Here is a 15,830-nt window from a genome sequence, read left to right as displayed (position 1 = left end):
CTTCTCAAAGATTACGTTTAAAGCTAACCCCTAATCTATTAAAGTTTCAATGTAATTTTAAAAATGGCAGAAAAAAAATTAAGAGTTGCATTCATCTCTGTTGTATCAGAAATATTTTAAGCAGTGTGAAAAAAAAAACTAAATACAAAAATCAAAAATCAGTTCAGAAAATATCAAAGAAAAAAACATTGTAAAAACATGGCCAAAACACTATTCTTACATCTTTTCTGAGATATATATATATATATATATAGATAGATAGATATATATCTTTTAATTAGCTGTGCACATCACTGATATTCAATATTTAACAAAAATGTTTATTTTGTACAACTATTCATGTTTACAAACAAGTCTCTATGCACAGTAAACATATATAAAGCTCTACTAAACAGTAGTGCAATGCTTCAAAAAATTTTCAGCACTTAAAATTTTGAAATCTTTTAGTTTGCAAATAGTTTAGATTAAGGATACAAAAATATATCAAATACTCGCTTGTAGTTTTCCATGCATCCTCTCCAGCCAAAAAAACCAAACAAACAAACAAAAACCCTACCCTGCACAATGGCCATAATAGAAAAGATCATAATCGCTATGTAGATTATTTTTATTTTTGAAATACAGTTCTTGAAATATACTTCTAATTTCCTTAAGATTTTAGTTGAGATTAATACAGTATTGCAAATGTGACTGCTGATACTCATATAGCATTGCAAATTATTGTTCTAAAGATAAAATTTTATTTAAAAAGCCACAAATTTACATCATCCCACTGTAAGAAAACTTAAACCCATCTTTTTTTGAGGCCATATCATTGCTGAAAAAAAAAAATAGGCACTTCAATCATGGAGTATTATTAAGAAAGTTTTTGTTCCAATGACTTAGACCAGAGACTTAATATTTGTAGATCAATGGTTAATTATATTTAAAACCAGATATTTTTAAGAAGGTATCAATGAACTAAACTGTATCCTTAATTTATATTACAGTTTTATACTAAGTGTTTGGGAAAAGAAAATCGGTTTCTAATTTTCAGCTGCTAGGTAAAATAAAGGAAACTAGAATTTAGAATACTAAAGCCTTAATTACTTACAAAAGTCTACCATGTTTTTAGATTTGACAAGGATTGGAAGGGGGTAGTTGGGATGGTAAAAAAAAAAGTACCTACTTTGTTTTTTTATTAACAAAATAATTTATTTAATTTATGATTCTCCTACGAACTTCCACTTCAGTTATTCCCTGGCAAAACACCTAAGGCAATTCTATACAGTCCTTTTTTCAAATGAATTACCAACAGAAAAGAAAAACATATTCTTTGGGTTTCAAAACAGTTGTCATTATTACAATTATATAGGACTCCACAGTAGAAGCAATTTAATTATCTCACAAAGAATATCCACATTTGAAGATTTATATAATTTTTTTTTCAAAAGATACATTTCTGGAAAGAATATACTTAATGAATTATGTAACAAAAACAAAACAAAAAACCTCATGATGTTTCCAGTTTTAATTGGAAAAACAGAAATCTTGAAACATATACATAACATTTGAAAGGAAAAAGAGGGTGGTTTACTAATATCCATCAGCAAATGTTAGTGATTGGCTTATAATTAAGATTTTTCTTGTTAAATCTCAAATTTCCAAGTCCATCTAAATTTTTTTTCTGTATATATACCCGTTTGAAAAACATCAATATTAAATGACTAAAACAACATGGTCTAGAAAAGTCTTTGTATAGATTCTTGGCTGAAATATCTCATTTCTAAAATTGGCATTCCAATGCGAGTTTACCCATATACTGAAATGCCCTCTCTGTCACTATACTTAACTGTGCATTATATTTTCATTATTATTCTTATATTCAGGACATGAAGCATCAAAACTAAACTACCACTTACTGTACCAAAATCCAAGTTCACATGACTACATAAGAACTGTCCTCCAGAGATGAAAACCATTATAATAATTATGATGTTTAAAAGGCATGTTTTTATTACTCTTTTATGTATTCTGGCCAAAAATACTGAGCAGCTAATTATGGTCTTCCACACATCATGTTCACTGAGTTTACTACCAGTTTTAGTGCAATAAAATATCTTTGTAAAGCCACTCTACAGTAATTATGGCAAGGCTCATTAAAATGCAGAGGTAAAGATTCCATTTGTATAGAAACTTAGAAAATAATGTTTGAAAAGGAAAGATGTGTCATTAGACTGAATACTTTTTGTATACTAAAAATATATATAAACATTTCTTTAATTAGTTATATAATCAATTTTGATGTAGTATCATGTAGTGGTGATAAATTTTGAGAGGTATCTTTAACAAACATTATAATTGAGATTATAGTCGTAGGTAAACATTTAATACACAATGCCAAGGTAGTTTCCTTTTTTTAATTTTTATACCAAAAAAGTCATACACTTAATGTTGACATTTCTTCTTACCTGTGTGCTTCAGACCAATAAAGTACTCTGCATTAAAATTTAAATCTTGAGACAGTAGTACAGCATTGAAAAAAAAAATTGTAAAGCAGCTCAGATACATTGAACCCAGATTTTACATTTTCATTTCAAATCAGAATACAAAAAGCTTGAAAATCAAGGTGAAAAAGCTTATTTTTCCTCAAGAAAAAGTACGAACAAACTGAAAATGATCAACTAGTATGAATGAAACATTGTACATCGTTAAGTCACATTTAGTGGTTGCTAAACATACCACTCCCTCCTGGAAATTACGGAACCATCCACATGTGAAACTAAGTCATCTTCATTTTCGTCATAATGTTCATCACTGACGAACTTCATTCCCATTTTTAGATCTTCATAATAATCCATTGGCCTTTCAAACCTAGTGAGATTTTCTACATTGTTCCACTGCGTTTTTTCAGGCTCTTCTAAATAGTCTTTCCGTATTAGATTGTTCACTGGATTTTTGTTCTCTTTTTTTACACTGTCTGGGTAGGAATCAAGCTCATCTTGTTGAAGAACATCTATCTGAGATTCTTTTTGCATATCCGATGGTGGAATGTAGTTCTTGGCAAAGTAGTCTCCACGAAACGTCCGTCTTCTCCTATAGCAGAATATTCCAGCCAAAACACTTACAAGTATTACGAAGAGAGCCCCACCCACTACACTAGCAATGATTGTGCCAATTGTGTCATCCTTAATAGTTGCCAAAGTTGATAATGGGAAGGGCAATTTTTTTACTTCTTTTGTTAGATCTTCGATGTCAGCAGTTGAGGGATGCCACTGAATGGTAGGCTGAAGGGTGGTGGTAGTAGGAGGATCTAATGGAAACAGTAAAGATAGACAAGACACAGAAAGGCAAAGAATGTCAATGCAGCTGATTCAGCAGCAAGTTGAAAAGACAGTACTGTTAAATGAATATATATTCAGAGTAACAATAGTTTTTCATTCTTAATTTAAGATTAGAATGTAATTTATATATTCTTTAAAGTAACAAAACTGACAGTCAATTACCAATGAAGTAAAAGAAATGAAAAATTATCTATGGCATAAATCTTATTCCAACTTAAGTGTGATATTATACTTAAAAAGGGTTTTTTGTTTTTAAATGAACATTACTTAAGCGTCCTATATATAACTGGCTTAAAATTTATCATATCAAAAATTAAGTCAAATAATTCAAATGTATAATAATTTTTTTAGTCCAGCAGCACAAGGAAATAAAGTAAAAATATTTTAAAAAATTGAAGTATGTTTTCTTAATATCCATTTTACTTAATATATTTATATTTTTGTAAGATTTGAACTTATCTATAAAAGAATGAAAAACTATAGAATCCTGTTAAGTGGCCATAGTATAAGCTGTTGGTTTAATAATTCTCTCAAAAATATTTTCCATAAATCAGGTAACTTCAATTTTTAAAAAGGATACCTACAGTTCATACCATTATTAATAATTTAAAAGAATGAAAAGCATATTTAAACTGTGTCAGCCAAATGGGCTATTAAAATGAGACTAATAGACAAAGTAAAAACATGTAAACTATAAAATGTTATCATCATATCTATACCCCATGGGTAGAATATCTGAACATTTAGGAAATTAAGGGACTTTAACCATATTTGTAAAATTTAATGTCACAATGCTTTAGGATGGAGTCTCAAAAAGCATAGCTAATATTTTAGAGAGAATATTCTAATAATACTTAAATATTAGATGCAAATGATACAGTATATTGCCATTATATTACAGAGAAAATAGCCATAATATTAAAAAGCAACTAAACACAGAGTAAAAATTAAAGATTGGTTAATTATCCATTAAGTGGGTATTTGTAGGTCATGTTATACAAAACTCTCGAGTTGGAAGAAAGAATGATAAAAAAAATCTTGAATTTCTTCATTGATAAAAATAAATGACCCAAATGGTAATCTCCTATAATTAATTTTTAAATGAGTGGTACTGATAGAGCTTTAAAAAAAATGATTGTTAGAAATATACTAAATCTATATGGGGTAAGTTATTCTAAAATTACAAGCTAAAGAAAAATACTTACTGCAACAGGTTTCATCACGGAATGCCATATGTATAGAATGTGGTAAAAATTTAGCAAGTATAGTATAAAATTTAGTAAGTACAGTATAACTAATTTCCTATGAGTATAAACCAATATAACAGGCAATCCTGTCAAGCACCTTGAAGTGAATAATATGTTGTATGTATGTGAATCAAGAAAGTTTTAATTTATAAGAACACATTCACTAGTTGAACAAACTTAATCTTTAAAAAAAAAATAGTGAAATTGCAAGATCCTTTCCCTTATGAAAGTATCCTGCATAGTAAAGCCTCACATAATCCAACTTCATACAACTAGGCAATTAAAGAAACTAAAAGTTAATCATTTCTAAGACAACTTATGCATTTTCTGAGGAGGGAACACTCATGGAAAAGTCAAGTTTTAAGTATTAAATGTCATCTTGACATTAATTCCCAAACAAAAAGTATTCTTATAAAATGGCATCAGCATGTTTTTAAAAAGTACAAATCACCTAATTACTTATAATTCACATTTTTTGCATATAAAATTTTAAAATTTCTTTATAGGTTTTAATAAAATTCTATTTTTCTCAGAATAAGACATATACCTGAGTTCTCACCAAGTATAAGATATATAACATTTTTGCCAAATGTCCTAAAAAACAACAATCACCAAACATTTACTATTTATATTTGCAATGTTCTTTTTGTGAACACAGATGGGTATCTGTCTAACTCAGAATTAATAAAATACAGCTTTCAGAAATATCCAACTGAAAAAAAGCACCCCCCAAAAAACTAAAATCTTCTTAATTAATTTTGTCAGTGGTTCTAGAAATTTTAGCTTACTATCCCTCCTCAAATAGTAGTTTAAAAAAAAAAAAAAAAAAGCACACAGCCTGACTGTTAATGTGACTGCTTGAAGTGGGACTAGCGTTAACACTTTATTATTTTGTATTTTTAAGTATTGGACATATGACCATGTATACAAGACATTTATTCATATTTTCTAATTCTTGTCCACCTTCATGACAATGAGTGAAAGTCACAATTCATGTAAGGAGGCAGGAAGACTAATATTTTTGTAATTACCAATAGGTACTTATTTATCATGATTTAAAATTTTTCCCAACAGCATTTCTTATTTTTTCATTTAGACATTATTTTTTATATATTCTTTGCTGTACGTGTGATAAATGAGTTTATAACAAATGCAATGAACTAGTAGACTGAGCTCTTCACACCTAAATAAAGAACTTGTTACATCTCTTTTTCAAATTAATGAGTTCTGAATAGGAAAACAAATAGTCCAGGAAGGCTTCTGTAGCTATAAAGTATACTTTAGCATAATAATTATGTTACAAATTAAATTAATTGATTTTTTCTTTTAGACTTTATATGTATTACATAAGTAAACAAAATCTACATATTAAAGATTAAGGATTGATAAAAATGTGTGGATTCTTAAGTTTGATAATATGTCTGAAGACTATACTTTCAGGGATCATTTCTATAGTTTGATAATATGTCTGGAACCTAAATTTAGTATGATTTGAAATTCAGTATTTGTATAGAACTATACTTTGAGTTTTAGGCATGGGAGAACTTATATGACATATAAAAATTTACTTCCCAATTCTCCAAAAGAAGATATCAAGGAAAAAATATATACCAAAAGCAACTAGACAAACACAATTTCTAGCAGTCATTTGGAACTGGACTAAGAGCCATTGTACTCCCATGAGTAAGAACTGAAATCACATATACAGTCTTGAAGCCATGACCTCTTGTCCAAAATCTTATGCTTACCAATATGGGAAATATGTATATAATAAAATTACGAACAATTTCTCTGAGTTGCTTACACTACTCTGTTCTGAGTAAACTTTTAGACTCTAGTCATAAGACACAATCCTTTTTACAAATATTTCTAATCACTTCTAAAAATTATAAATATCAATTTTAATACTGAGGTAAAATTTTTTTCCTAGAGAAAATAGGGTACATATAACTTACAATGAAAAAGATGAACTGTTTCATCATTTACTCTTTGTGAATTATAACCTTTCATCCTGATAGAAGCCAGTGAGGCTTTAATAGTCACTTTGGAAAGGCAATATTTTATCTAGGATACATTCTTAGATATACTCCAAGAAGCTCTTAAAGGATTTAAATAAATTCAACATAGTGCATTGTATTAAACACTCTGGATAGAAAAGTCAAATCTAATTCTTAATGATTACTTTAAGAATTCCATCTCATATAATGCTATCTTTTTAACTGAACACAAACACTATGTGCTAAAACTTACTGCAGATAATGAGAATACTGTATAGTAGTGAATAAAGCAGACAAAAATCTTGCCCTCTTAAGACTTATGTTCTAGTTGGAGACAAGTATATAAATAAAATAAAATGCGTATTATGCCACATGTCAATAAATATAGTGAAGAAAATTAAGGCCAAGAAAGAAGACAGAAACTAGTAAAGAGGTGAGAAAAGAGAAGTTTCAATTTTAAATACAAGCATAAAGGTGATACTTGAGTAAAGACCTAAAGAAAGTGAGAAAAAGAGCTATAGAGGATATCTGAAGAGCATTCAAGGCAATACAGACAGCAACTGCAAATATCTGGAAGTAGAAATGTGCCTGCTGCTTCCAAAGAACATCAAGGATGCCAGTGTGACTGAAGACAAGTGAGCAATGTATCTACCACTGGGTTTCCCCATGTATAAGACGCACACTTTTCCGAAAAATTTGGGGTCTAAAACCTCGGTGCGTCTTATACAGTGGTGGTAGATTTTTTTACTTGCATTACCCGCTTTTTTGTTTGTTTTTGCGCTCACTGCTGAAAATAGTGATTTGTCATCAGACACAGATAAGGGCAAGCTAATAAAACAGGAGTTTTGACAGTGATGAGTTGTATGAATTTTATGATGAATAAAACCTGAGTTCAATAACTTTATGTAATACAATTTTTTTTCAAATTTCAGGCCCCCAAATTAAGGTGCATCTTATACATGGAAGCATCTCATACATGGGGAAATACAGTAATAAGAAATGAGGTCAAAGAGATAATCTAGGACCAGAACATGTACAGAGCCTTATATATACATCATTGTAGAGATTTCATTTTCATTGTTGGTAAAATGAAAAGTTCATGGAAGGTTTAAATAAGAGAAGTAGCATGATCTGACATGCCCTTTAAAAAGATCATTCTGATGATGTTGTACCAGAATATGTATGAGAAGCAGGTAAGGTTCTGTATATAACACACTAAGAGAGCTGACATTGATGTATTGATGGATTGTGTGGGATATGAGAAAAAAAATCAAAATCAAAGATAAGTATCAAGAATTATACCTTCAGAAAATGTAAGGATAGAGCTACCAACAACCGAGAGGAAGAAGACTATTGGAGGAAAAAATCTGGTGGCTAGGGGCAGGAGAAAGATCAGGAGCTCAGTTTTGAATGATAAGTTATAAATTCCTCCTTATACTTCTACATAGAGTTAATAATCATTAATAGGCAGTTGGACACACAAATCAGGAGTACTAGGAAGTGGACCCAGAATGCCAAAAGACGTGAATTTAAGACACCACCAATGTAATCAGTATATATATCAGTATATATAAGAATGTCCAACTTGATTACGTAATTATAACACATTGAGCTAAGATTTACAAGTATTTCACAACAAATTTTGTTAACAGGAAGAAAAAGTAAGCAGATCTTGGATAAGTACATTTTAACTATGCATTTCCTGTGGCTTAAAGATTTTTTTTTAAATAAAATACCTCTAAGCTAAGAAAGGGAGACTAGTTTACCATATTTAATCTCATTTAGATTTCCACCAAAACACTGATACTGAAAGAAATGGATAACTAGGGATGTACTTAGCTCTAAGCCTCTTGTGAAATTCATGCAAAAAATATCTGAGGCCTTATCATATACCAGGCATTAACTAAGTGCTGAGTATAGATTGATAAAATGAACACAAATTGTTTAAATGTGAGGACAGATAAGTAAATAAATTGTGATAAATAATACAGGGGACTTTTCTTAGATTGAGTGATCATACAAGGACTGAGAATATAACATAAAAGCAAGCTTAAAATTTCTCTAAAACCTCTAATTGATTTAGTTTTAGATTTGAACAAATGAAAATCTACTACCTATTACAGAATTACCATACAAACCTGCACTTATCATAGTCAGAAAGGATATGCTCAAAATATTTTATACATAAGAAATGTTGATAATTTATTATTCACAACCACACCCAGGAAACAATGTATTTTTAGTTCCAATTTAATTTTATGAATGTTCAAATTTATACTGTCAAATTAACAAAAACTTTAACAGTGAAATAAATGAAAGATGAAAGAATCTTTCTTAGTGTTTGAGGATTAACAATAAAAGCCTAAATTTTATTTCACTAGAACATTTTCAGTACATTCCTACTTCACCTCTCATTTAATCCAATATGGTATAATAACATATTAAGTGATAGTTATTTAACAAGCCATGTCATCAAAATTGATATCTTATTCTGTTTATCAGACACTTACATGCATAGCAGCCACCAAATATAAACAACAACAAAAACTAGTGTTCATTCTTGGTATAGAGACAAAAGAACCTAGAAAGGCACATACTACCTATAAAAGTAATAAGTTCAATACTATTTAACTGTAAAATTAACTGTATTTATAGGTCTTAATGTACATAAAATTGTTACATAGACATATTGATATTTCTTTACGTAAAGGAATGTCACTTTATACATGTATTTCAAATAGGATTACTAACTATATTTTTTAGATTTTTTGGAAAACTTCAAGACAGAAGACTCTAACTTCACAAATATAAATTACCACCACAATCACAGTGTTATTCTTATGACTGTCATTAAGAAATATTTCAAGTAACCCATTTTGCAAATAGTAACTTACCTGAAATGTAGATGATCTTTTGATCACTTCTTTGACCAAGGGAATTGCTCACTTTACAGACATATACACCAGAATAATTGAAAGTCAGTGGGTGGACAAAATGAAGAGTATTATCTGAAGCCAATAAGCCATCAGGCCACTGTCCATCCAACCTAGATTTGAAAAAGCATGAAAGTATTTTAAATAACCTCAGCCTCTATTCATTAATAGCTCTTTAAATAAGACATTAACTTTTGAGATGTTAGTAGAAGAACCAGCATTCTCTGGGTAAAATTCATTATGAAATAAAGCATGTACTAAATTATGAATTTTATTTTAATAAAGTTGAACTAATAGTTAAAGTGCATTAATAATACCCATTCTTTCAAAATATCAATTCACATAAGTGTACTCAGGTCTACTGAGTAATCCTCACTGTGGAGAGAGTTTCCACTCAGCATTTTAACTTAATGTATCACTATGAAATGACTGGACAACTGAGAAAATTAAGAAATATCTACAGAATGTAAGACAGAAAACAAAAACAAAAACAAAAACAAAAAAAACTGGAGGAAAAAGAAAACAATATGTAGGAGGAAAAAAGTCCCTGAGAGTAAAGAACTTTAGTATCCATTGGAAAAAACAAGAACATGCTATAGCCATAAACTAAGAAAAGAATGCTATGAAAATGAACAGAGTATAAGAAAATGCTCTTAGAAAATAAGAGTGTACCCCAGTATTTTTAATCAATGGGGGAAATATCAAGCAAATCTCCTAGAAAGAATAAAAATTATTTGAAAAACAAGAAAAGCAAGCTATTTAGTATACAATACACAGGAGTTCCAGTAAGAGGCAAGTAAAAAAGGAGGGGAAATGAACCAAAAAGTATCAAAAGTATCCACAGTTTGATAAATACAAGTCTCTAGATTGAAGAGGGCCCTAAATATTGAGAAATATTAATGAAAACCTTACTGTAGAAGTTTAAATTTCATAATTAAAGAGAATTAAGGATATTTGGATAGTAAACTACACCAGTTAAAACAAGCACTTATTAGCTTCAGGGAAAATATCCTTAGACAAAAGAAAACAGAATTCCTGTATACTATATATTTAGCTCTCAGTAAATAAATATTTACCTTTATAAAAAGGACAACAACAATTACAGAATTTAAAAGTAGCTTAATCTCATTGGGACTATGAAAGGTAGGGATATGTATATGGATATATTAGTATGTGAAGGGGGAGATATAAAATAAGTTTTTCATCTATCATAATAAGAATAGATAGCATTAAAAATAATTAAGTCAAGAAAGAGCATTTTAAGCTCTATAATGATAACTACCAGAAGGAATACCTAAAATCGCTAAAGTAGTCTCTGAAGAACAGAACTGTGGGGATAAGAAGGTGGTGAGAGGTCAGATAGGAGAAAACTTAGAAACACTTCAATCACTTTAATTTTCAGCTATTACTTTAATCGCATATTACATTGATAAAAAACAACTTTATGAATTTAAGAATACTTGTCACTCTTTTCCCTCCTATTGAATTTATTAGGGTGACATTAGCTAACAAAATTACACAGGTTTCAAGTGCACAATTCTACATCATTCGCACACTGTATGGTGTGTTCACCACCCAAAGTCTCTGTCCCATTTATCACCCCATACCTCCTCCTCCTCCTACCACCCTCCCTCCAGCAATCATCACACTGTTGTCCATGAGTTTTCTTTTATTTTTTTGGCTTAATCCCTCCACTCCCACCAACCTCCCCCACCTAATAGCTGTCAGCCTGCTCTCTCTGACTCTGCCTATATTTTTCTTATTAATTCATTTTGTTCATTAGACTCCACATATAAGTGAAATCATATGGTATTCTTTCTCTGACTAGCTTATTTCACTTAGCATAACACTCTCCAGGTCCATCAATTCTGTTCTTCTGTTGCAAAAAGTAAGATCTCTCTCTCTCCTTTTTTTTTAATATGGACAAGTAGTATTACATCGTGTAAATGTTACTACAGCTTTTTTTATTCACTCATCTACTACTGACTGATGGATCTACTTGAGCTGCTTCCAAGTCTTGATTACTTTAACTGGTAATTAAATTCTCTGTAGAAGTAGCTAAAATTATTACCTGCTCCACACAGATTTAAAGGGTGGTGGATTTGCATCAGCATTACACTTGAGATTAACACCTTTTCTTCCTACAAACCAATTTCCATCATAGCCTGTTACTGAAACCTCAGGAGCATCTATAAAATAAATGCATGACAGAACAGATTATCTTTTGTTAGTAACAAACACAATATACAAGAATAATGCATAAACATAATAAACTAAACTTTTAAACATCTAATTTTTCATTTTCTCAATATACAATACCAATGTGGAATATAATATTCAATAAATATTAGTTGACCAAATTTAAGAATATTTTTCACTTTTTTTCCTTTCTTTTGAATTTATTGGGGTGACAGTGGTTATCTAAATAAGTGCATAAATAAACAATGAATACCTGAACATTAAGCAACTACAAGCACATACAGTTCTATTTATTATAAACACTAAACATTAGAATATTCACAAACCTATAATCACCAACAGCAAAATCTTAAAATCCTACTATGAAATATATAGATCTATATGAACAAAGAAAATACATTAAGTACTTAATTCGATAATGAAACATGGCATTTAAGAACAAAGTCACCATATAAAACTGTTTTTAACAAAATGTTGAATCTGAAAGGCAGTATTCCCAAAGAGATAGCAAGTCAGTTACAGGAATTAGATTCCCTATACTACAGTTAATTAATCTAATACATGAATTTACATCCATTCAGTGTGCCCAAAGGTCTTTTAGCACATATGTAATATAATTAGTTAAATGAACAATTATCCATGTCTACCAGCAATATAAATTTATGCCTTCATATTATAAGGTCCAATACTAACCACTCATTCAATCACCATATTGTTTAGCTCCTAATAAGTGACAGGCATTGTTTTAGGTATTCGGTGTACAAATAGACTCTTTATGTGTAAAATTATATTTTCATGGTAATAGAAAAGATGACATTTAAAAAATACATATTTAAAACCTGTTATGGAAAAGAAAAGGATGCTAAGAAAGAAGACAAGAGGAGGGCTTAATTTAGATTGGGAATAAAACTGAGGAGGTCATGAAAGACTTCCCCAAGAAAATACTTATACAAGGTATAGGGACCCTGCACTGTCTGTGGCTACATAGTAACTAGACAAATAGAAGAACATAGTCATATGGGCAGTCAGAGATATCAGTCAGTCTTTAACTGTGCCAGGAAAGCCTGACCCACTATAAAGCAAGGTTTACAAAAAAGTAGTACAAATTAAACTGTCACTAGGTACAATTACCTTAGAATTTTCAAAAAGAAATGCCTGCCTTTTATAAATACTAATAATTAATAAATATTGTGAAACTTAAAATTTGACTAAGAAATGTTGCTGACAGGGAAGTATAAATAACTGTGAATTTAACTTATTTTAAAAGAAGGAAAGGGAAGATATTAAAGTATCCCCAAAGAATACCTCTAATTTTAAAAGATGCAATTTTGGATATAAGATTTTATCTTCTTAAACATTGTTCATAGGCTTTATAGGTCCCAATTAAAAAGAGAAAAAAGTCATGAGCACTCTAACAACATTTTAGGAGCATGTCAATAAATCTAAATAATAATTTTAAAGTCTTATAATAGAAAAAATATTTTTATGTTTAGGATTGCATCCAAGCAAATAAAAAATAATAATAATATACATAATACAAATTGAAGAAAATTTCAGTCATGATTAGACACAGGGAAAGAAAAAAATATATATGAGAAGAATATTAATAGTACTTACAATTGGGATCTGAATTTTACAAGAAAAAGGAAAAAGTTAAGAGTCTGTGAAAGCAAGGTAGGAAAAGGAAAAAGAAAAAAATTTAATTGAATTCTCCAGAGAAGTAGGGAGAAAACAAGGTATTTGTATTTAAGAATTGTAATAACATTCACAAGTTTAATCCTATAAATGTTGAAAAAAACACACCCCTTAGAATCAGCTTAAAAAGCATTACACCAAGTGTAATGAATATGAGCAATTTAAAATCCATGCATCATACAAATAAATTAAAAAGTAAACAAAAGGACATCTTCACAAACCTATCTTCATTTGCGATGTGTGTGGATTGAAATGACAGCAGGACTTACATACATTTCCTAATTTTATCTCTAATCTGCTCAATTTTCAGTTTTTTGCTATAAGCTATCTGCACCATCAGTTTTGCTCTTGTTCAAAGTTTAAAAGGCTGCACAAAGAATGTAAAGTGAAAAGTATACATACACTCACACACATATACACACAAACATGCACACATCAGAACATTCCATTACAAAAAAAAGGACAGGATGGGCCAGCTTTGAATCATAGCTATAATGATTATTATCCCAATGATGTGTTTAAAATATATTTTGCCTATATGAAAATCTTACAACATGATCAATAAAATTGAATTATAATATTGAAAGAATATAGATTTTCAAAATAATTTTAATGCAGCTAGGAAGTAAGATTCTTGCTGAAAAATGAAAACATCATGGGTGACATCAATAAAACTGATTAATAGCTAAAATAATTGGATTGAAAAAGTAGATTCTAAGTATTACACATTTTGATGTATAAATTTCCACAATTCACTTAAGTGCAGCTTATTTTTAAAACTGAAAAAGGATAAAGATAAGTAATTCTATATATGTTAGAGAACAACTTTAAAATCACTGTCCATCTTTATAAACTGATAAAAAAATATTCAAGTTAAATTTAATTTCCACAAAAATACTTTTAAGGAAAAACATGTCAATAATGAAAAGCTATAAAATACTAGTTTGATACAGAATAATTTTAAAGTAAGAAAATGAAAACAAAACGCACCATATGTCTAGAAAGCAAATGTGCCCATTTACTTACACTGTATATCTAAGACAAAAGAATACCGGATGTCCTTTTCCAACGCTGGATGTTTTACCACACAAGTAATACGCCTTCCTCTAGCAAATCTGGTTGGAAACAGCTTGTATTGGCTGACAATTGTGGCCGTTTCATTTGGAAAAGAAGTTGTAGTGATTTCCATTTCACCAAGATCACCTTCCCAGTTAATATGTGCAACTGGTTTTCCAGTGGCTGCAATACAAATGGCTGCTACTGTCTCATTTCCGCCATCAATTAAAGCATCTGGCCCTTTTATCAGACTCACAGTAGGTTCAACTGTTAAAATGTAAGACAAAAAAGAAAAGTTACATTTCAATTAAGAATATATTTACATTCTTCCAAGCCATATTCAGCCTTATATGTAAATTTAGGAATAACTGCATATAAAATCTACACACACACTTTTAGGTAATGCCAATATCAACTAAATTTTTAGAACAAAAGAAGACCATGAACCAGAACAAATAAAAAGCCAAGATTTTATATAATCACTACAAAGATGGCTCTTCTGGTAGATGTACTTTTCTTTATGGGATAGATGAGTACTTCCCCAAATTAGCATATACAAAAAATTCCTGTAAAGTGGATCATAATTTCTATTATGAAGTTAAAGGTATTTATTATTACTCTGCAAGAAAAAAAACATACTTTTAATATATAATGTTTCATTTTTGCAGCAAAAAATATATTCTAAAATATGTTACAAGTATAGAACCAACACTGTAAAAGAGAACATCACTAGTACTTGTTTATTGGAATGCACATGCCACCTATTTTTTTCTGGTATAAGAAAACTCCTCAGAAGGGAAAAGTAACCTTAATATCAGACACTTTCTATCTAAGGCCTTCAATTACTTTTTGTATCTCCCTTAAAAACTTATATCTAATAAATACTACCTAGATGATCCCAAATTTTCTCCAATTTTGATATAAGGCTTGACCCCAGTTTCTAACCATCTGCTTGGTATTTTTTGCCTATGTATCCTCAGCCTCAATAAACTAAATGTTAAACTATCATCTCATGCTACCACTCCCTAACACCTGTTGTTCAAAGACATGCCCATTTAAATGAATAATAACATAATTAACTCAATCACCAAGGTTCAAGACTTGTTGCTGTTCAAACCTCCCTTGTTTCTTACATTCAGTCAAAGACAAAATCCTGCTAGTTACTCCTTTATAACTGCTCCCTTCTTCACTCAAGTGGCAGAAATTAGTAATTAATTTCAAGGCTTCATGGCTGAGGCATTAGAATTTCAGGACCTGTTCATTTCAATTAATCAAAAACACCAGACTGATCATCCTGAATCACAACTTTTTCACATTACTACCTAAGTCCGCTCTGAGTTAGTCATCCCTCCAAGGTAGTCAAGGCAGGGTTTCTCAAAC

General features: G+C 30.0%; 1 protein-coding gene across 3 annotated transcripts in view; it reads right to left on the bottom strand.

Annotated features, from left to right (window-relative positions):
* The window catches only part of NECTIN3 (nectin cell adhesion molecule 3), a 119,942-nt gene that overhangs the window by 61,998 nt on the left and 42,114 nt on the right, over positions 1 to 15,830 (bottom strand). The window contains exons 3-6 of one of the 3 annotated variants that reach the window (XM_066240891.1): positions 14,421 to 14,717; positions 11,572 to 11,689; positions 9,462 to 9,613; positions 549 to 3,292 (exon numbers count right to left, since the gene is read on the bottom strand). In XM_066240891.1, the coding sequence (XP_066096988.1) occupies positions 2,712 to 3,292; positions 9,462 to 9,613; positions 11,572 to 11,689; positions 14,421 to 14,717 (1,148 nt within the window). In that variant the 3' untranslated portion in view covers positions 549 to 2,711. Of the gene's footprint in view, positions 1 to 548; positions 3,293 to 9,461; positions 9,614 to 11,571; positions 11,690 to 14,420; positions 14,718 to 15,830 lie in introns of those variants that run through there. The other 2 variants (XM_066240893.1, XM_066240892.1) reach the window with 2 other exon arrangements.

Source organism: Saccopteryx bilineata, chromosome 8 (genome assembly GCF_036850765.1).
Source record: "Saccopteryx bilineata isolate mSacBil1 chromosome 8, mSacBil1_pri_phased_curated, whole genome shotgun sequence".
In the NCBI taxonomy this organism is placed as follows: Eukaryota; Metazoa; Chordata; class Mammalia; order Chiroptera; family Emballonuridae; genus Saccopteryx; species Saccopteryx bilineata.
Note: the sequence above shows the minus strand (reverse complement) of the source record. Positions and strands in the feature narration are given on the sequence as shown.